The sequence below is a fragment of the Leptinotarsa decemlineata genome, unplaced genomic scaffold (genome assembly GCF_025532065.1).
Source record: "Leptinotarsa decemlineata unplaced genomic scaffold, Ldec_3_MD MMD2_tig00026299_RagTag_RagTag, whole genome shotgun sequence".
NCBI lineage: Eukaryota > Metazoa > Arthropoda > Insecta > Coleoptera > Chrysomelidae > Leptinotarsa > Leptinotarsa decemlineata.
Window position 1 is genome coordinate 3,149,527 of NW_027412676.1, and position 21,938 is coordinate 3,171,464.

Sequence of the window (21,938 nt, forward strand, 5' to 3'; positions counted from 1 at the left end):
GTAAATTTGGAACCCCTGGTTGGAATTCTAGATTCCGGTATAACAACCATTTTGGCAGATAATTTACTTACATTGGTTACTCTGAAAATAATGCATTTACTCACATATCTCTGATTTGTCCCCTGTATGGATCGAAGGAATTTTTACTTATGTGCACAATGATACAATCTGTAATGGTCAACTTGATGAGGGAAGTTGATAAATTTTTCGGAATTTCTGAGAGAGCTTTTCCGTAACAGTGGATATCTGTACCATCATCATTTTTGTTGTCACACTGATGATCAGGATAGCTGGAAAATAAAACAGAACTCTGTTCTGCTCCTATTTCCGTCCAAGCACTCGAAGAACTTATAATTGCAAACCAGAGCAGAATACAAAACATGCCCTGAAAAAAAAAATCAATCACAATTTCTTGTCTCTACTTGCATCACCACTTCTATATCTATTTGCACACATCACAGATGATTCTGGTTCTTTCTCAACAGATTTTTTCTGTAAGTAGTGAATAGAAACAAAACTAGAATTAATATCTGCCTGGCAGATGAATGGCTGAATGAATGGCTGAGTAATGGATTGTTTTACGTGACTATAATCGATATTTGCAAGAATCAAAATCAAATGATGTCAGTATATTTTAGAATCTGTAGATATTATGCTTTTTTCCAACCAGTGGCGTCGAAAAAGTGGAGCGGCGGGGGCGGGCTGCACCGGGTGTCACCTTTTTGGGGGTGACACCAGCCCGGTGACTCAACTTTGAGAACAATATACAAACATTGAAAAAATTAGCCAGCACAGGTGTCTTCTTCGGGAATTTCTCACAAGCACTAGCTCGGCACTGTGCATAATTCGGGGTTTCTCCCAAAAACGGGCGACGCTGTCGTGTGGGATTCCCCGTCCCATAGTCGCGATCCTTTCAAACATCGGGTGAAAAATGTACCTGAGAGTGCATACCTCTAAAAGGAAAACTGGATTTCAGCAAAGGAAAGCCAAACAGGCTAGAATGTATGTAGCTCAGAGTATATCTGGATCAAAAGAGGAAAATAGTCATGAAATTATTCAAATACATTCCAGCAAATACATGAATTGAAAGATGTTTCAACCTCAACTTCAATATTCTAAAACAAATACACTCAGGATTCACAATTCCATCTTTCAATATTCCAAGTTCATAGGTATCAAAATTGATACGATTACAAGATATAGAAATATAAATAATCTCCAAATACGCACAGTTGCACGGATGCGTATTAAACATTTTACCTTAGTACGGTGACCGCAGCAAAGTTACAACATGAATATGAATCTTTATGAATGTTGAGGTAGGTCAAGATCATCAACAGAAAGTATTGGGAAATTCATTCAGTATTCATTGATCACCTTCAGAAACGGTTCCAGAGCATTTTTAGAATGCAGTACATCTCCCTTTCTTCGAACCTGCTGGGTAGCAGTATGATGTAAATTTATGGTGATTCTTTGTATTTTTCTCAACGATTTAATGTTACTTCACTCCTGAGTGTATTTTTCTTGTTTTTTTTTCATAATATAAATTTTGTTAAGTTTTTGAATGGGTTCTTTCATTATTTGAATGAATGAGGTTTGGGTTAAACAGCGATAAATCCTCTCGTAATAAGCAAAGCGAGTACTGAGTTGCGACAATATGTTACAAAAACGAATGACAGTACAAGTTCATCAAAAGAAACTAGTTTTCACCTTGAAGCAAATTCAAGAGATGCTTTAGATAATATCAGCTCATCTTCAGGAAGCAACATAACCAGTACAAAATTAACTTGGAATCTCTGGAACTCCAACACTAGAACAAAAATCACGGTCTCTCGACCCTCGTTTCGATAACCAAGGTAGCGTCCTCAGGAGATCATTATGACTGAATTTTACTACTATGTTAGTGTGTTTATATCCTAGTGGCCTAACTACTACCTGTTAGTATTACCTAACTACACCGGTTAGTATTATATAACTACTACCTGTATTTAATACCTCTAATTTGTTACGTATTTCCGCTCTGTTAGTGATCATCTCTAATATTTATTGGTTTTTGGTTTAGACTTATTACGTATAAGACCAAACAAGTTACTGTTCGAAATAGGACCTTTGTCGCTATTTATAGAACTCATTCCGTACTTTTTGATTTCCAAGCTTTCGAAGGCAGAAACCTGGTGTCACGTACCGGTCTCCACAATTTTAAAGATATTAGCGAAACACGCGTCGGAGACCGTAATTTTTGTTCTGGTGTTGGGAAAATGTTTTCAATGGGACAAAATTGATTAACACGAACAAAGTAGATGCTGAAAATTATAGTAACAGTACTAATAGTGCTACCGATGAGAAATATACTACTTACGTAAATGAACAATTTTCATACTTTGAGGATTTGTCAGAATGCAGTATTCCTGTTCCTTATATTGTTAGCATTGAAATAATATAAGAGGAAGTGAATATTTTCAAAACACGGAAGGACCATTTGCCACTGTATTTAGGCACGAAACGAAAATAAAAAGGTGGCGCACGCCATCTTTCAAAAGATTGGTTTTATCTTATGGTCATAGATGGTTTATTCCCCTACCTCGAGTAACCTGTACTGCTTCTGCTGTCGTTCATTTGATATGATCAATAATACTAATGCGGTAACATTTACGACTGAGTTTCAAAAGTGGTGGAGACTATATCCGAAAGTGGCTGACCACGAATATACAAATGAACATCTAGAAAATCTCGAAAAATGGAAAACTTTGGAAATGAGACTGAAATTATATGAAGCAATAGATGATGCAACTTTCCAATTGATGGAAACAGAAAACAGTAGTGAAAGCATCTTTTGACTTATGTCTTCGAACCGGATATAATATTGTCAGCACAGACAATTTCGCTTTCTGCTTCTATAAGTTTGTTGGGGGTTGGAAATAACACGAATATGTTTTGTCACGATCACGTCGCTGGAATTGCAAAGGTTGCTTCTCAAAAGCTTGGAACACTGTTCGGAACCAGAAACCAGTACACACCTCAGCAACTTCTTTATAAAGCTCAGATCAGACCATCTTTGCAGTATTGTTCTCATGTATGGAACTCCGCCCCTAAGCATATCCTGGAGCTGCTTAATTCCATCCAGAAAAGAGCCATCCGCCTGATTGGAGACGCGAACATCACTTGCAACCTTGATAATCTGGGACATCCAAGATAGGTTGGGGATTTGAATCTCTTCTATAGATACTTTCACGGGAAGTGTTGAAGTAACTTGGCACATTTGATTCCATCAAGAGCGGTATACAGGGTGTAACTGAATAAGTGTAAAACATATAAGGAGTTGATTCCTCATCGAAAAAGATAGAATCTTTCATATAAAGAAACTTCATTGGAGCATCCCTTTTCACAAGCACTGAAAAAGTTACAATATTGAAATTAACCTGACGTTTTGTACTACCAAAAAGACACTTAGCCAGTAACTTATTTGGTTTACCCCATGGTTGTAAGGGGTGGAAAACGCAACCCCTAAAATGTATTTCCAATGTAACTTTTTGTCTTATTATTTGTTTACCATTCAAAAATGTATTTCCGATAGCATGTTTCATTCTAAACAAAAAAATGTCTCTTGGGTTTTTTCCCAAAATAAATCAGTTCACAGCAACAACAACCAGTTACACCCTGTATATATGAAATACGCGAAGGGCTGTGGCTGCTCATAGTTTTCCCAAATGGATTTAATCTCCAGAAATTCAAATCCAATGTGAATCGCTACATCCGCACAGGCACCCCTCTTAAGGATTTTCCTGTAGTGCTTGTGTTTTGTCCTTAAAAAAAGAGGAAGAATCTCGTTCGCCGGTAAATGTCGAACCGACTGTCTTGGGAACCTTGGTTTATCTTTGAAATTCGTGAATTGAGCCATATAATACAAACATTTAATAATTATTCTGAGATTATTGGAGGATCAAATGCGATTTACATTTAAGGTTTATTGGATCATAAGAAAAGATCCATTGCAACATCAGTGATTCATCCTAGAATAGTTAAAATCACACATTACATATTTTTGTAAACAACAATCGACAATGTACAATAATACAAACGATATAAACGACATTTGAGATAGAATCTACTTACTTTATTATTGGGAATTCAAGGTCAATAAATAATTTTCAATAATTAACTTATTTGCTGACACCACACACGGTTTAGGTTTTAACTATAAGTTCCAATAGATATCGCACGTGAATATTTCTAAGTAGGTATTCCATTCACGGGCTCTTCATAAATTTAATCTTTAAAGAAAACGAATAAAAGTGATAACGGATAATATATAGTTTATCATTATTCTGATCAATAAATAATAATCTCTCTGGATTTATTTTTAGTACAGAGCATAGGAATTTTATTTATTCTTAAAGTCTAAAATGAATCCCAATCTGTAGGCTATTTGTGAAAATTCTTCAAAAATTATAGCAAATATACCGAGTGGCACGAAATATACGTACTTGGGAGGATGAAAAAGTTTATGCAATCTGGTGATATAGAAATCACGGTTCCCTCATAGTCATTTCAATTAGTAGTTATTGATTATGTTACAAAGTTGAATTGTTCAAAATACATTTGGAAGTTTTTTGTGAAAGAAAGTTTTTGGCTTTCAACTACTCCATCTTGATACAAAAAAAAGTATAAGGGAATCTTCCAAAGAAAAGTAATCAATTTGAAAATAAGTAAATCTATACATAGATGTGTAGGTCATGCAAAGAAGTAACTTTCAGACACAAACTGAAAGAAAGTCCTCCTGAAACAGCTACTTTCGTATGAATGATATCTGATTTTCATTCCACAACGAATGTTTGAAATACAAAGTGAGTAGAGAAGAGTATGAATTTCACTAGTTCGGAATTCCATTGTCTACTATATAAAATGATTTGAAATCCCTAAAACAAACAACAAAAAGAAGAATTAAAAATGAATAGCTGAAAATAACAATATCAAGCAAAATAAACCTGAAATGAAATAATAGTAAAATAAACTACAAGTAAAATAGAACAATTGAGCAAAAATAAATAAAAATAAAGAAATGAAAAAAGAAAATAAAAATAAAAAGTTTCGATTGTTAGTATCTACAATAGTCTTCGGGTGTTCACTGGACTGATTCCTCCGAGAGATGACTATTTATAGGTCGTTCGGGTACTTTCATAAGGGGATAAGTGATGTCACCAATATATGTCACAAATAATTGAAAAATGTCGTTATAATGAGCCATTTGAAGATGATGATATTAAAGTACGTGATCACTGTCATCTAACGAAAAAAATCAAATGGAACTGCAAATTCCGTTTGTAACCTCAATTTCAAATTGCTCAACTTCATTCCGATGATTTTCTATAGTCTAAGTGAGTATGACTGTCACTTATGCAATATCAAAAGTGAAGTTGATATCATCGCTCAAACTAAAGAGGAATTTGTTTCTTTCAGGACACTTTAAATAACTGAAATAACAATTCCATTCGTAAAAAATAAAAAGAGCATTGTCAGTTTTCTCTGTATAACTCAGAAAGTCCCTTCATTTTTTTATAATTATACTGTTCCTCATGACTCAACCTGAAAATCATTTTTATAATACACCATTGGGAAAAGGACATGCCTATGTTAACCTGGATACACAAACGTTTCCCGAAATAAATAGTTATGTAGGTTGACTAAATTACCCTATCTTGATTTTATATAATTTCTAAAAACATGTGGATTCGTTTTTCGATGACATTTCAGGAGATTTTCCCAAATTTCTGATAAATCAGTTGTCGGTTTCAACGCCTACACAAAAATTTGCTAAGCAAATTAGGTTGTCTCGCTTGCGTTTAGGTAGTGATTTTTATGAATTACTCGTCTTCAGTGTCACTATTTTTCAGGTTCGAAGGCCGTGGATTTTTGTAATTTCTTTCTCGCTGGCGCGAATGGCTAGTTTCTTCAGAGGTTTATATATTCTGGATTACTATCCAATTACTGAAATTACGGTTTCATAACGCGTATTTAAGCTGTGTCAAGTACTTTGGAGTGCTGATACCTAGATCAAGTAATTTGTCGTTGACATTCATTGATACTTTTCTACATTTTGTGTTGAAATTATCCACGCCATCTAGTTGCTGCGATGGGAAGTCCACTTAGCCCACTACTTCATGGAACGTTTTGAAGAGAAAGCAATCGACATATTCGAATTAAAACCGACCTTGTAGCTACGTTACGTGGATGACACCTTCGTCATCTGGAAACATGGAAGATACGCTCTGAATCTTTTTCTGGACCACTTGAACGCTCAACACCCAGGCATCAAATTCACGATGGAGACTCAGCAGGATCAGCAGATAGCATTCCTAGATGCTGATTCTGCTGCATGCATGCAACAGTAGGGGTCTATCGCATGCCGCGCACTTATGAAAAGGTATATACCGGAAACGCCAAAAGATCTATGGGAACAAGGCTGAAGGAGCATGAAAGGAACTGTAGACTAGATCAAACAGACAAGTTAGCTGTGGCAGAACACGCACTCATTGAAGGAAACCACAGGATTCTGTTTGAAAACACACAACTCATTGCCCCCAACCAGGGATTCCATAACCGACTGGTACGGGGGGCAATAGAGATCCACAAACACACGGATAATTTCAACAGAAAAGAATAAGCGGTGAACCTCAATCAAATATGGCATCCCATTCTAAGTAGTGGTAAATTTTCGTTATGCGGACACCCGCGATTTTGAAAAAATTTTTGACTGTACTTACATATTTTGATGCGTAGATTACGAATCCGAAAGAAAAAAGCGGCGCTCTCCCTTATTTAAAAAGTTACGGTCCTTCAAAGTTCAGAAAAGGGCAACTTTTCAGCCTTCTTTTTCACTAAATAAACTATTTAAAAACACAAGCATTTATTCACTAGGTCACCTTTACACCTTATTCCTCCTTCTTTAACACTTTTCACTTCAATAATAATCAATATTTTTCTTATAAAAAACTTAATTTAAAAACGAATGCTTCTCCTGGTGACATTATTCTATTTTTAGGTTAATTACTAGTGACATTTCAGAAAAAAGCGGTTGGTATTTGCCGTCGCCTACTATTTCAAATTCGTAATACACCACCAAAAACCAATTTACGATCTAGAGAATGAAGGTAAAAAACATTTGAATTACTTCAGGAATATGGACTGCATCAGTCGTACCAACCATATCATTAACCTTAAAAACGTAAAATACAGTGATATGTAACCAAAAAGCAGCTCCGTACATTTTTTAACATTTTTATAAGAAAAATATTGATTATTGAAGTGAAAAGTGTTAAAGAAGGAGGAATAAGGTGTAAAGGTGACCTAGTGTATAAATGCTTGTGTTTTTAAATAGTTTATTTGGTGAAAAAGAAGGCTGAAAAATTGCCCTTTTCTGAACTTTGAAGGGCCGTAACTTTTTAAATAAGGGAGAGCGCCGCTTTTTTCTTTCGGATTCGTAATCTACGCATCAAAATACGTAAGTACAGTCAAATATTTTTTCAAAATCGCCGGGTGTTCACTTACAAATATGATGTCGTATTTGAAAGAGGAAAGTTTAAAACCGAATATTTTGTAATGCTTTGAAATCGATAGATTCAAGAAATAGAAACATTTACTGAATGACCAAATAGAAAATGTATCATCATAATTTTTCATCAAGTATCGGCCAATTCCATCATACATTGCTAGCAAAAACAAACATCGTGGCTGATTTAATTGAATCTGATTGCTGAAGATGATTGAATTCTACCATCAAATCGTTTTTAAACGTTTCTCATCAAAAGCCGCCTATTGGAAAATTCGATCATCAATAATCGTAATGAACTGGCATTTAATCTGAACATGTAACGAAATACATATGATGGGCGTCCAGGCGCCAGCCTGACGGAATTATTTTCAGCATGAAAGATATTAGATTCTTTTTATAAATCCAATTATTGATATTCATATCACCAGATTGAGCTGCCTGTCTTGTCCAATCAGTACAAAACCGAATTTATTTCATTACAAAAACTAATTCCATCTCAGGAAGAGGATATTCTTCAACAAAGGTTAGGTTTGAGTAAAATAGAGGAGTGACGTATTATATTGGGTTTTAGGTAAATTAGTAGATAATCCGATAACTTCAATTAGTTTTACCTATGTGCTATTCGTAAAAAAATCTGACCTCAATAAAAGTGATATAGTTTTCAAATCAACTAAAAATGTTGGAAATATCTCCAATTAATGTACGAAAATCTCTTTCTGATCTTGTTTTCAATGAATATCAATCCTCTCTTTCAAAAGTAACAGCGAAACTAATAAATTTTCCTTCAATACTCAATTTATATAGTTCATGGAGATACATATTGAAAAGAATCGGTCCCAGAACTGGGACAGATACTTTTATAGAATTAGTATTGAGAAAGTAAGTTTTTATTGGGGAAATTAACTTTCATCCAAATTTTTTCACAAAATTTGAATAAACTTCGGCTCTCAACATTGAACCAACCAATTAAAAAATATTATATGAAAATAGATTCTTAAAAAATGGCATGAAAAAACCGTGCAAAGTTAGAGATATCTAATTTACTTTGGTTTTGACAGTAAGGTGTGAACGGTTATTGAGGTCAATTTTTTCGTGCTATTGGATTATCCATTCCTTCTAGGCACTCCTCAAACAGTTTGAGGAGTGCCTAGAAGATGACAGTACTACCAACTGTCGAAAGCGCTCGCAGATAATTAATAGAAGATATAAAGCTTCAAATCCTTCCATCCTAAAGATGAATATATTAATTTGAAGTTTCGATTGTCTAAAATGTAGGTACCTAATTATGTATATTTTCAAATGAATTGCCTAGATTTGTTGTTTATACAGGGTCCTGCAACAGTGGCGCGGTGTTCCATATCTCTATATAGGAAGCAGATAGGAATCTAATTTTCTATAATATTACCTTATTGCTCGAGCTCGACAAAATAAAAATATTGGCGGTCATACAGGGTGTTCGATTTTTTCTGGGCGGATCCCAACTGTGTCTTTTTAAATGGCAACCTATATTTTTTATCGCTTTTTCGTTTTCTTCATAGAAAATAAAATAAGTTTTATGTATATCTGCACTTCGAAAATATTGACGGTTTTCGAGATATCTAGCATGACAGGTTTTTTTTTCCAATATTCGTCACTCAGAATATTTGAAATTATAAAGTGGTGCCAAGTCCAGTTGAAATTTTTTTTTGGTCGAATATTCTACATTGGTAACTCTCTCAAACGATATATCTGAAATCGACCTGTGATATACAGGGTATGAAAAACCGCTTGCCAAATATTGTAAATGAAAATTTGCAAAATCTTCCTTAGATTAAATGGAACACGCTGTATATTATTGATCCATAAGAAGCGCCAACGAAACCTCTACAAACTTCATTAAGTATTCCCTATGGCTAAGTTCAATAGTTTTTCTTAAATGAGCATTTCTTTCGAAAAATGGTCATTTTTTCAAAGCGAAATCCATTTGACGACCGATAAAAATATACGAAAGATATCTTGTTTCAATTTTGTACATTAGAAGGTGTCCAAACAAATATTTTTTAACGAAATAAATGTATGTACCTATCACTTTTTGCTAAATGGAAAATTATTTTTTCATTGGATGCAGAATTTCACTCATAAATCGTGCAATATCAAACCAAACAAGTTAAAAGAAAGAAACATTATAAATAACTATTTTTTTCATGTTATTATATTCATTCAGAGCTTGAGTTCTAGATATTCAAATTTGTCAACTGGCAAATTACAAAACTACAAAAGGGAGAGTTTAATTAAGGTTGATAATGAAACTTTTATAAAATATGTTCAACATGTCTTCCATTTTCTTGAATGCAGAGCTGAAGTCTATGTTTGAAAGACTGTTCTACCCTGCGCAAGACAGCTGGTGTAATGCTGCGAAAAGCATTCGTTATTCTAAGTCACATATTTTCGGGAGAAGTTGGTGGCTCAACGTAAACCATATTTTTTATGTATCCCCATAAGAAAAAATCTAGTTTCGTCAAATCTGGTGATCTAGCGGGCCACCGTACAGACTCATTCCGTCCTATCCATTTATTGGAAATACTTCATTTAGATGATCTCTCACTTCTGCCGAATAGTGAGCAGGTGCACCATCATGTTGTAACCACATTCTATTGCGGAGGTCAAGAGGAATATCATCTAACAAACCTGGTAAATCATTTCGTAAGAAATTGAGATACATTGCACCATTCATATGTCCCTCAAAAAAGTATGGACCAATTACATATTCTCCAATGATGCCTCCCCAGACATTTATCGACCACCTATGTTGATAATCCACCTGTCTCAATAAGTGAGGATTTTCTGTCGCATAATAATGGTAATTATGTCGATTTACAAATCCATTTTTATGGAATGTCGATTCATCCGACCATAAAATATTATTGAAAAAATATTCGTTTCGACGAATTTTGTTCATGGCCCAATTGCAAAATCTCACTCTTTTCTCGAAATCAGCATACAGTAGTTCTTGATGTAACTGAACGTGGTATGGATGCAAGCGATGTTTCTTCAATACTCGTTGCACTGATCTCTCACTTATATCCACTATTTCCCCAATTTGTCGTTGACTCCTACTAGGATCTTCTTCAACAGCAAGAAGAACTTGCAATTCATTATCTTCATTATTAGCTGGCTTGATGCGCTCATGTTTGGAATAATTAATAGATCCAGTTTCAACGAATCGTCCCAAGACCTTTCGGAAAGATCTTTCATCTGGATGCCTTCTATCTGGATACCGTTGAGAATAAATTCTACTTGCCAATAAACAATTCCTGTCTGATTCACCTAATATGAAAATCATATCAATCAAATCACTTTTTGATAACAACATTCTGATGAAATTATACCGACAGTTCAACTTCACGATTGACTAAAAATTTCAATATTCATTTGCAGCCAAATATTTTGTTCTGTCATTTGCCAGACTACTTGATTTCCAATAAATATTTCATTCGCTGAAAGGTTGTTTTAGACCGAAAGAATATGGCACAAATTCCGAGATTTTTGAAATTATTGTAACTATTCAAGAACGTCCATTTTGTGGTGTAATTCGCAACTTGTTTATCTAGCAACAGGTAATTTTAGGAATGGGCGATATTTTAAGGAAAGGGTATTTTTTGTATATTCTTATCAGTCGTCAAATGGATTTCGCTTTGAGAAAATGACCATTTTTCGAAAGAAATGCTCATTTAAGAAAAACTATTGAACTTAGCCATAGGGAATAATGAAATTTGTAGAGGTTTCGTTGGCGCTTCTTATGGATCAATAATATACAGGGTGTTCCATTTAATATAAGGAAGATTTTGCAAATTTTCATTTACAATATTTGGCAAGCGGTTTTTCATACCCTGTATATCACAGGTCGATTTCAGATATATCGTTTGAGAGAGTTACCAATGTAGAATATTCGACCAAAAAAAAATTTCAACTGGACTTGGCACCACTTTATAATTTCAAATATTCTGAGTGACGAATATTGGAAAAAAAAACCTGTCATGCTAGATATCTCGAAAACCATCAATATTTTCGAAGTGCAGATATACATAAAGTTTATTTTATTTTCTATGAAGAAACCGAAAAAGCGATAAAAAATATAGGTTGCCATTTAAAAAGACACAGTTGGGATCCGCCCAGAAAAAATCGAACACCCTGTGTGACCGCCAATATTTTTATTTTGTCGAGCTCGAGCAATAAGGTAATATTATAGAAAATTAGATTCCTATCTGCTTCCTATATAGAGATATGGAACACCGCGCCACTGTTGCAGGACCCTGTATATTTCGCATGTTCGTTCCATTTTAGGTGTTGATCGACAATTACGCCAAGATATTTTATTTTTTTGGTTTTCTGAATAGGACAGTTGCAGTTTGGTTGAGTGCAGGTTTTGTTATGAAGCATAATATTATTTTTGTTTGGTTGTGTCAACATTTGCAGAAAATGTTATAAATTTACTTTCAGACGTATTCAGAGACAACTTGCCATAGTTTAACCATTGTGAGATTTATATAAAACCCTTTTCAGCTTTATCAAATAGATTATCCCAAAATTGCTGTATCGTCAGCGAATAAAACAAGATATCTTTGAAAATAATAAATTTTTGTTTCATTTTGTGTTTCAAATAGTTTTCTAAAATGTTCATTGCTCCACCGCGAATACCTGCCTCATTTAGTATTTCTATCAATATTTCGTGAGATACTGTATCTAAGGCTTTTGCTAAGTCAAGAAATATACATAAATATGTATCTGAATTGTCTAAGCGGTCAACAATCTCTTTTTTGAGATCAGTTATAGCGTTTTCTGTGCTTAGATTATTTCTAAAACCAAATTGTCTGTTACATATTATTTGATAATTCTCAAAAAATTCCATCAGTCTAGATTTCAGGCATTTTTCAGAAAGTTTCTCTGAATTAATTATAACTGAAATTGGTCGATAGTTACTAGGATCTTTTCTATTTACACATTTGAAGACGGGTATTACTTTCCTTCCATTGTTTTGGTATTACGCCTTTTGAAAAAGATAAATTGACGATGAATGTCAGTGGTGAAATGATGTGCATATGTATTGATTTTAATGTTTTCACGATCACGAACAGCTGAAGCTTTATTTTTTGAGTTGGATATGTATTCAATGATTTCATTTTCCGAGACAGGTCTGAGATAAATTGAAGACGAAACATTTTGTTTTTCTATCAATTCATTGGGTTTTAGTTGATCATTTTTATTTATTTCCCCTGCCTATGGCAATGAAGAAATCATTCAGTATGTTTAGTTTATCCAGGTTATTTGGAGGAAGGCATTGAGCATTCGTTAATGTAGACTAGATTTTACTCGCGGCTTCGCTCGTATTTATGCCATTAAACAAGTGTCAGTACAATAGAAATGAAATAATATGAGAACTATATTTTAATGCTTGGCTGGGATTACCAATTTTTAAAAATTATAACCTACGATGAAGTTTCGAAAATTTAAAATATGCTTTATTGAATTGCAACAACAAATGTTAAAAAATATATTTCACTTCAACCAAAAATAAATAATTTTCAATTCTTACAGTTTAAGAAGATAACCTAACCTAACTTAACCTAAAAATAAAAATGACAGAAGAAAATAACAATAAATATAGAAAAATTCTAAACATCTGAAACTATAATCAATTGTATTGGATTGGATTGGATATTGTCGTGACTGTGAATAAAACAGTGCGACGGTATTACGGTACTAAGGGTTGGAACTTCATTACTGGAATTCTAGATGACGTTAAAGTAGCTAGATAGCATAAAAAATATTTTTTTTAAATAAAAAGTATTCAATGTTACTTTTAATACCTCCAAGAACATGTGTACAAAATTTCATGATGATCGGTTGAGTAGTTTTCGCGTAAAACCGTAACATAGACACTTACATTCGCATTTATAATATTAGTAGGGATTGAAATATTTTTCAGTTCATGTTTATTTTATTTAGTACTATTTGGATAGCAGTTTATAGTTTCCCAAATTTGTTTGTGTTTCTTGCTGAGACGTATATTTTGGTACTATAATAATGATTTTTTGTTTCTTTCACTAATCTATTTAGCATATTTTGATATTGTGTGTACTATGCTTTATTTTCGATTGAAGAATTTTTTATTATTTTTTTTAGACGGTCCATATATTTGATTGAATTAAAGAGCCCTGTTTTAGAATACAGACAACAATTTTTAGTTTTTATACACTCCATTATATTCTCAATAATTTTTTCTATGAATAAGTCGTAGCAATGTGGAACATCTTCGTTCGAAAAAGTATTTTGTCAGTTTTACTTTCGAAAGAGGTGGTTAAGCTTAGTATGATCCGGAAAGTTTTTTTGTGTTCCCTTGTTTTGCTCCCCTTTTTGCTCCCTATTTTTCTGATGTTCTCAATTAGTTAAATTCAAGTAGGAAATCATGAAACTCAAATCAAAATTGAAATGAGAAGTTACATGAAATCAAAACTTAAAATGTTGACTTGATCTGGTAACCGAACCAAAATGGTGAGTTCAATCTTCGGAGAATGTTGAAGAAAGTTGAAGGCGTTTTTTCCATCCTAGCATAAGTTCCAAATTCTCAACGAATATGAAATACACACGAAAATACTATTTTTATAATATGAGTTTGCAGGGATTGATTGTTCGAATTGATTATAGGATAGAGAATCATTATTAAGTTGTGTAAAATTAATAAATGTTTTATATTTTTACTGTGTTAAAGTCACCTATTTTGTTCTTGAACATCAGCAGCTTATAATTGATTTATTTTTTCATTTTCTGCTATAGTTATTCATATCATTTTCCCAAAGCATTTGAATTTTTTGAAAATATAACTATTCATGATAATAGTAATGTAATAATTAAAAAAAAATCCAATTCTAGACGCGTTTTGCTAACATCATAGCTTCCTTGGGAGAAATTAATATTTCACACTGGGCTACAATTCTTATATACAACAGTAGTAGGTACCCATCTTAATTGGTTAATAATAAAAGAGATAGCAGTAGAATTTGTAAACCAATTACAATCTCAGTTCAAGGACAGCATACACGTTGGGGCATGATCTGCATGATAATTTCAAAACGTAAAATATAAGATATCTTTCACAGGATTCCTCACAAAAACTTGTTCATTAATCTTTGACAGAATTTGAATATATTATTTGTTGAAAATACATTTGTAGCTAGCTAATCTGTTACTATACAATCATGAATGCCAAAAAATGGTCGAAAAGAACATTAATGTTTCTCAATTAGGTAAAATCGTCTTCCAAAAACCGACCTAGTATCTTTTATGGATGAACCGGAAAAGTGTTTGCAGATAGATAGATAGATAGATAGAGTTTATTGGCTATTTCACACAGTGGTTTACAGCACGTCACATAATACAAAAAATATTGAGAGACAATATGTAAAAATGTAAAAACAATCAGGTCACTCACAAAAACATTTTTTTTTTAATTACATTAAAAAGAATAATTCGAAAATTCTTCTACACTATAAAAACAATTTTTTAGGAGTAGACATTTCACACTAGCCCTAAAATGTCTATCATTCAGGGAACGTACTTCTGAGCTCAACTTGTTATAAAGTTTCAAATTGAAGGAATTTGACTTCGACTTATTTAGCCTGAAACGTTTTAGTGCTATTTGGTTTGCTGATCTCGTGTCGTATTTGTGAAGATCTGACGAAACAGTATAGTTTCCTTTGTTTGAGTGTATTTCACAACGGGTTTAATATATGTAAATGCATGGTAGTGTCATTATTTTCATGTCAGTAAAGAGGGGACTCAGTCCAACTCCAGCCAGAAGACGAATTGCTTTCTTCTGTAATCTGAAGATGTTTAGCGCATTGCTGGAATTTCCCCATAGAATGGTTCCATAGCTAATACGCGAGTGAAACAAAGCGAAATATATTTGCCTGAGTGATTCGGGACCTACAACATATCTCAATCTTCTTAAGAGAAATATTGTACTGGAAAGCTCGCTGTTCAGTTTTTGAGTATGATAGTGTCAGCTGGGAGTGTCATCGATTGTAATTCTAAGAAGTTTACAGTGTCCTCCTGGTGTGTATTCATTGTTTAAATCTGTTTAAAATCTGTTTTTTCGTTACTGGATATAATCAGTTGTTGCGTTTTTTTCACCATTTAGTTGTAGGGAGTTTGCAGAAAACCAATTTCTAGCAAGGTCAATCGAATTGTCAGCAAGAATTTTGAGGCTATAAAAATCTAACGAACTATTGATAAGTGACGTATCGTCAGCGAAAAGAATGGTGGCTGTATCCTGTAGCATATGCTGAAAAATGTCATTTATGTAAATGATAAAATGCAAAGGACCAAGGAACGATCCCTGTAGAACTCAATGTTTCACTATCCTGAGCTCGGATGTAGTATTTTTCATTTTGACCAGTTGTTGCCTATTTGTTAGATACGATGACATCAATTTGAGATAACTTTTCTAACAGTAGGTCGTGTGAGATACAGTCGAACGCCTTGGATAAATCGCACATAGAAAAGATGGAATATTGCTTTTTGTCAAGGCCATCGACAATGTTCTCCACGACCTTCACTAGTGCCCTTATTGTAGATTTGTTTTGGCAGAAATCAAATTGAGTGTTGGCGAGGAAGTTATTCTTTTCAAAATAATGTGTTAACCTTTCTTTGAGCAAAATTTCTATAATTTTAGAAAACGTGTTGATTATTGAGATTGGGCGAAAGTTGTCTATAGTTTCAAGGTTATTTTATTTTTCAAGTGAAGGCAACACTCTTGAGATTTTGAATGAATCCGGGAAAATGCCATCTAAAAAACACTTATACAGTGTCACCATTGAAGTGCGCACCATATGGGAAACTTTTTTTTCGAAAAGTTTCAATGAAGTTTAACTTCGGCACTTGTTTGTACTTTAAATTCAACTTAAAATGATGCGGCCAACTGCGACCCACTGACGTTCAGTGTTTGTCAAATTAAACTTTTTTTGTGAAAAAAATTTAAAAAGTGCATTTCTAGATCAAATTAAAAAAAAGTTACTTGAAAAAGTTGTGTCTACGGCAATTTTATATCCATATGCCAAATTTTATGCAACTAGGATGAAGTTAACGTTTTGCTTATTTTTGACAGATATCCCCTTTATTTTAAAAAACAAGTTCGGTTAATTGTCATCAATTCATGTATACATAACAAACTCATCATGGAGTTTAACTTTTCTGATACATTTTTACTTATACCGACATTTTTAGAGCGAAATTAAAAATTTGCTATAAAAATTTTAACATGACTGGTGCAAAGTTTCAATTTCTCTCTAAAAATGTCCGTATAAGTAAAAATGTATCAGAAAAGTTAAACTCCATGATGAGTTTGTTATGTATACATGAATTGATGACAATTAATCGAACTTGTTTTTGAAATAAAAGGGATATCGGTCAAAAATAAGCAAAACGTTAACTTTATCCTAGTTGCATAAAATTGGCATATGGATATAAAATTGCCGTAGACACAATAACTTTTTGTTAAATTCGATCTAGAAATGCACTTTTTCAATTAAAATAAAAAAAAAGTTGAATTTGACAAACACTAAACGTTAGTGGGTCGCAGTTGGCCGCATCATTTTAAGTTAAATTTAAAGCACAAACAAGTGCCGAAGTTAAACTTCATTGAAACTTTTCGAAAAAAAAGTTTCCCATATGGTGCGCACTTTAATGGTGACACTGTATATTAGCGCAACCACTGGTTCAATCAAAATGTCCGATGTTTCTTTGATAAGTAATGCACTTATTTTGAAAGCATCTCCTGAACTGTTTTTTTTTAGTTAACGTATAGCTGACAAGACCTTGCCTAGAGTGGTTGGGGCTAAGAAGAAACTTGATTTTGGAGATGGTAAATTTCTCAAAAGAATAATTAGAATAATTATTTCAATATTAAACCTAATTCCCAGTGCCTAATATCAAAGATGTATTCCGATATGCATAGGATTGCCTAGGTATATATCAGCCGATATTTCCGTTGTGAAGATATATAATCACAAATCACTACTTTTACAAAATTGTCCCGTACAACCGTAAGCACTCGTCCAACACCAGAACAAAAAAAATCGTGTTTCGCTAACTAATTTAGTATAATTAGGAGATGACTGGAACCTACACGTCGAAAGACAAATTTGTTATTGAATAAGAAATATTTTCAGGAGAGATACGTTTTTGAGAAAAACCTATTAACTTCCTACTTCGCCATTAATATAAACTCTCAGTACAGATATTCAGATAAAACTGTTAATAAAATACTTTACAAAATCCACAATTCCACCACTAACACAAGCAGATGGTTCAATTGCAACAACAGAAATAGAATAAGTAAATCTACTAGCTGAACAATATGCGACTCACTCTACAGTCGATTTTTGGAAAAGGCACTATACACTATTCCAACACTAGAAATCACAATGCCCGAAATTATTTTTCGACAACGTCTAGTCAGGCGAATTTGGAAACAGCGTAATATCTACAAGGCGTCTGTTCCTGATGAGGTGCCTGTCATCGTACTTGAAAAGTACAATGCCTTACAAGGAAGGGGTTTTTCTTTCTTGTTGAAAAATTGCTCGCATTCAGCCCATTCCCAAAAAAAGCAAGAAAAATCTTCCAAATAACTATAGACCAGTCGCTTTGCCAACAATAATATCAAAAACCATGGAGAAAATCGTAAACCATCATATCCCTAAATACTTGGAGAGTTTCAATATCTTTAACGATCATCAATATTGGTTTCGGAAACAAAGATCAACAGACCACCTTCCATCGTATTTGGAATAACGCAATCAAGAAACATAGAGAGTCAAGTGCTGTTGCACTCGATATTTCTAAGACCTTTGACCGTATGTAGCATGAGGGTTTGTTGGAAAAACTGCGATGGTATGGCTTGTCAGATCATGTTTGTGTATGGCAATTCAGATTCCTGAAATAACGTTGCCTGCAAGTGGCCGTTGATGGATATATCTCGAATACTTTCACCATAAAATCTGGTGTTCCCAGGAATCTATATTGTCTCCAACTCCCTTTTTATTGTTTTTCAAAGACTTATTGGACAAAAACAAGAATCCAATATATTGCTTTGCTGACGACAGCACACTTGTTACGTCATTCCATTTGGTGTCCAGGACATTTTCACCGGCAGCAGGAGATTGCATATCTCAATGAGGATCTGAAGGTGATTTCGAATTGGGGTGATACTAACCAGATTCAACTCAATGCCACGAAAACCCAGACATCGGTTTTCTTCAAAAAGAAAATGTCTCCGAACTGGATATAATAATGTCGGTACAGACAATTCCGCTTTCTGCTTTGATAAGTTTGTTGGGGGGTTAAAATGGACACTAATATGTCTTGGCACAGCCATGTCGCTGAAATTGTAAAGGCTGCTTCTCAAAAGCTTGGAACACTGTTTCGAACCAGAAAACTGAACACACCTCAGCCACTTTCGATACTTTATAAAACTCAGATCAGACCTTCTTTGGAGTATTGTTCTCATGTATGGGGCTCAGCCCTAAGCATACCCTGAAGCTGTTGAATTCCATTCAGAAAAGAGCCATCTACCTGATCGGAGACGGAAACATCACTTGAAAACTTGATAGTCTGGAACATCGAAGAAAGAGATTTGTCTGTTTTTATAGACCCTTTCACGGTAGGTGTCCAAGTGACACATTTGATTTCGCCAAGATCAGAACATATCAGAAATACACGACGGACTGTGACTGCTCTTCGTTTGGAGGTTGAACACGGTACACCTCGAACTTCACTGTTTAAGAACTCTTTCATTTAAATAACTGCGTTTATGTGGAATAAACTTACTGAGAATATTTGTTCAAATGGATTCAATCTACAGCCATTGAAATCCAATGTGAATCACTACTTTCGCACAGGCACCGCTCATAGAGCACCTGAAGGATTTTCCTATAATGCTTGTGTTTTGTCATAAAAAAAAGCACTGATATTTTTTTCGAATACAAACTGGAGGAAAAAATCTATCAGGAATTACTTTAAAATATACTAGCGATACTCTCCGGAGCCTACGTCAAATAATTGACTCATGAGAAACTGAAAAAAGTGTAAAACGTTATAGGGCTACTGGTCTCCTATGCACATCTATGAATTTAGTATGAAAAGTCCGTGACATTTTTGTGAGTTACGACTTTATCAAAAAATTAATAAAAAATGTAACAGCTAATGATTAGTTAAACAAGTATATGTTTCTTTGAATGCTTTTATATTACATTAAATTAAATATATCGTTATTCCTTCAATACTTTTCAAAATATGAATATTATATGAAAAACAGGAATATCAACAATTTGAAACAAGTAGAAAATAATAAACTTGTATAAATAACCATCGACTAGTCCACAATAGTGCACCATGGTACTCATTAGCAACATTAGCAACCAATAAAGAAATTTAGCGATATCCTAATTTTAGCTCACCTCGAATTGTCGATGAAAAAATTCCAAGGAGATCGGTAGGAGTGAAGAATATTACACTTTTGGTTATCAAAACAGGCACTTACTTACTGAACGAATTATTGGATATGGTAACATTTAATATTGTGCTAATAAGTTTCAATTGGAGGATGCGCTCTAGAAGCGAATTCACGCGCCGCAAATGTGTGGAATACTCGGAAAATTATGGTTCCTCCGCGTAATGTACAGGTGATAAACTGATGATAAAGTATATGAGGATTTTTATGAGTAACGTTGATTGATACGACATCGAAATATAAAAAGAATGATAAAAAAAATTACAGGATTACAGGATTATAATTTGTCCATTTATGAAGCACGATTTGACAAGATAATGAAAACTGGTCAACTGGGCACTTAAAAATCATTGTAAACATTCATATTAAAGATATCTAATACATGATACCGGATGTTCTGCAAACAAGCAATACATAAAAAATAATTTTTTAACACATTTAAGTGATATTTTAATGTGATATTTTCCTAAGCCGTTTTCAAAACAATAACACTTCACAATAGCTTCTTCAGACAAGTTCAATACAAACTAAATTCTACAAACATTAGGAATAGTTCAAGTAAACGATATAGTGCAACCTACCTTCCAACAGTTCCCCTTTAATAATATACACACATCGGAAAAGTCTAGGGATATTTTTAAAAATGGCAATAGGGAAATGGCTTTAGGGAAAAAAAAGTTGACGGGTGATTATTAAACGAATGTAACTTACAACAAAATTTATTAAATGGTCAAAAATACTGAGTGCGCATATAAGCAAAACTAAAAAAAATATGGCTCTTCTTTGGCACCCCGAAAAAAAATCATAATACAAAAAAAATTGGAATCAGTACAAAGAATGGCCTCCACGCTGGTTTATTACGGCCCTACATCTATCGTGCATCGACAAAATGAGATTGTCAATGTCTTGTTGAGGTACATTTGCCCATTCAGCTATTAAAAGCTCTCTTAATTGAAACGTTGTGTGAATGTTCCCCATATGCGGAGTAATTCTTCGTTGAAGCATGTCCCACACATGCTCGATGGGATTCAGGTCCGGTGATTGTGCTGGCCATGGCAATACATCAACTCCTTCGTTGGTGAGCCGGCAGTCACTAGACGCGCGACATGTGGACGAGGATTATCGTGCATTAGGTGGAAGTTTTCACCAACAGCACCAGCAAACGGACGAACGATAGGTAGAAGAATGGTGTCGAGGTACTGTCGAGCTGTGAGGGAGCGATTTGGAAAAACGAGATCGGTTCTGCCGCCAATCATGATTCCGCCCCATAGCATTACTGTACCACCTCTGTATGTGTTGACTTCCTGGTCGTGTCTCAAACGTTCATTATTTCCAGGTCGCCTCCACAGTCTTACTCGACGAGAATCTGGATGAAATCCAAATCTGGATTCGTCTGTAAATAAAACTGTGGCCCAATCATTTGCATCCCATTTTTGATGTTCTTGACACCACTCTAATCTTCTACCGCGATTGCCTCTCGACAAAGGTGGACATCTAAGTGGGCTTCTGTTGTGGAGATCTGCTTCATGCAGTCGATTTCTGACAGTATCACGACCAATGGTTACCTGGTGCGTCTGCTGCAACACGTTAACCAACTCAGGTGCTGTGATTGTCGGTTGTCTTCTTGCGGTTAAGACAAAAAATCGGTCTTGAACTGCAGTTGTAGCGCGTCCTCGCCCTGGATGTTGTTCGGCTGGACTGCCAGTTTCACGGAAACGCCGCCACAATCGACTGATAACACTTTGGGAGACCCCCAAACGAAGAGCTACATCATTTTGTCGCATGCCACCTTGAAGAAACCCTACAGCTCTATTCATCTCAGCCAATGGTAAGTGATGGCGTTCC

General features: G+C 34.3%; 1 protein-coding gene across 1 annotated transcript in view; it reads right to left on the bottom strand.

Annotated features, from left to right (window-relative positions):
- LOC111505735 (lutropin-choriogonadotropic hormone receptor) overlaps window positions 1-20,229 on the bottom strand; it is a 65,260-nt gene extending 45,031 nt beyond the window's left edge. Inside the window, 2 exon segments of the mRNA XM_074180695.1 lie at window positions 105-385; window positions 20,041-20,229. Coding sequence (XP_074036796.1) covers window positions 105-382 — 278 coding nt within the window. The 5' untranslated portion in view covers window positions 383-385; window positions 20,041-20,229.
- Window positions 20,230-21,938: the final 1,709 nt, after the last annotated feature.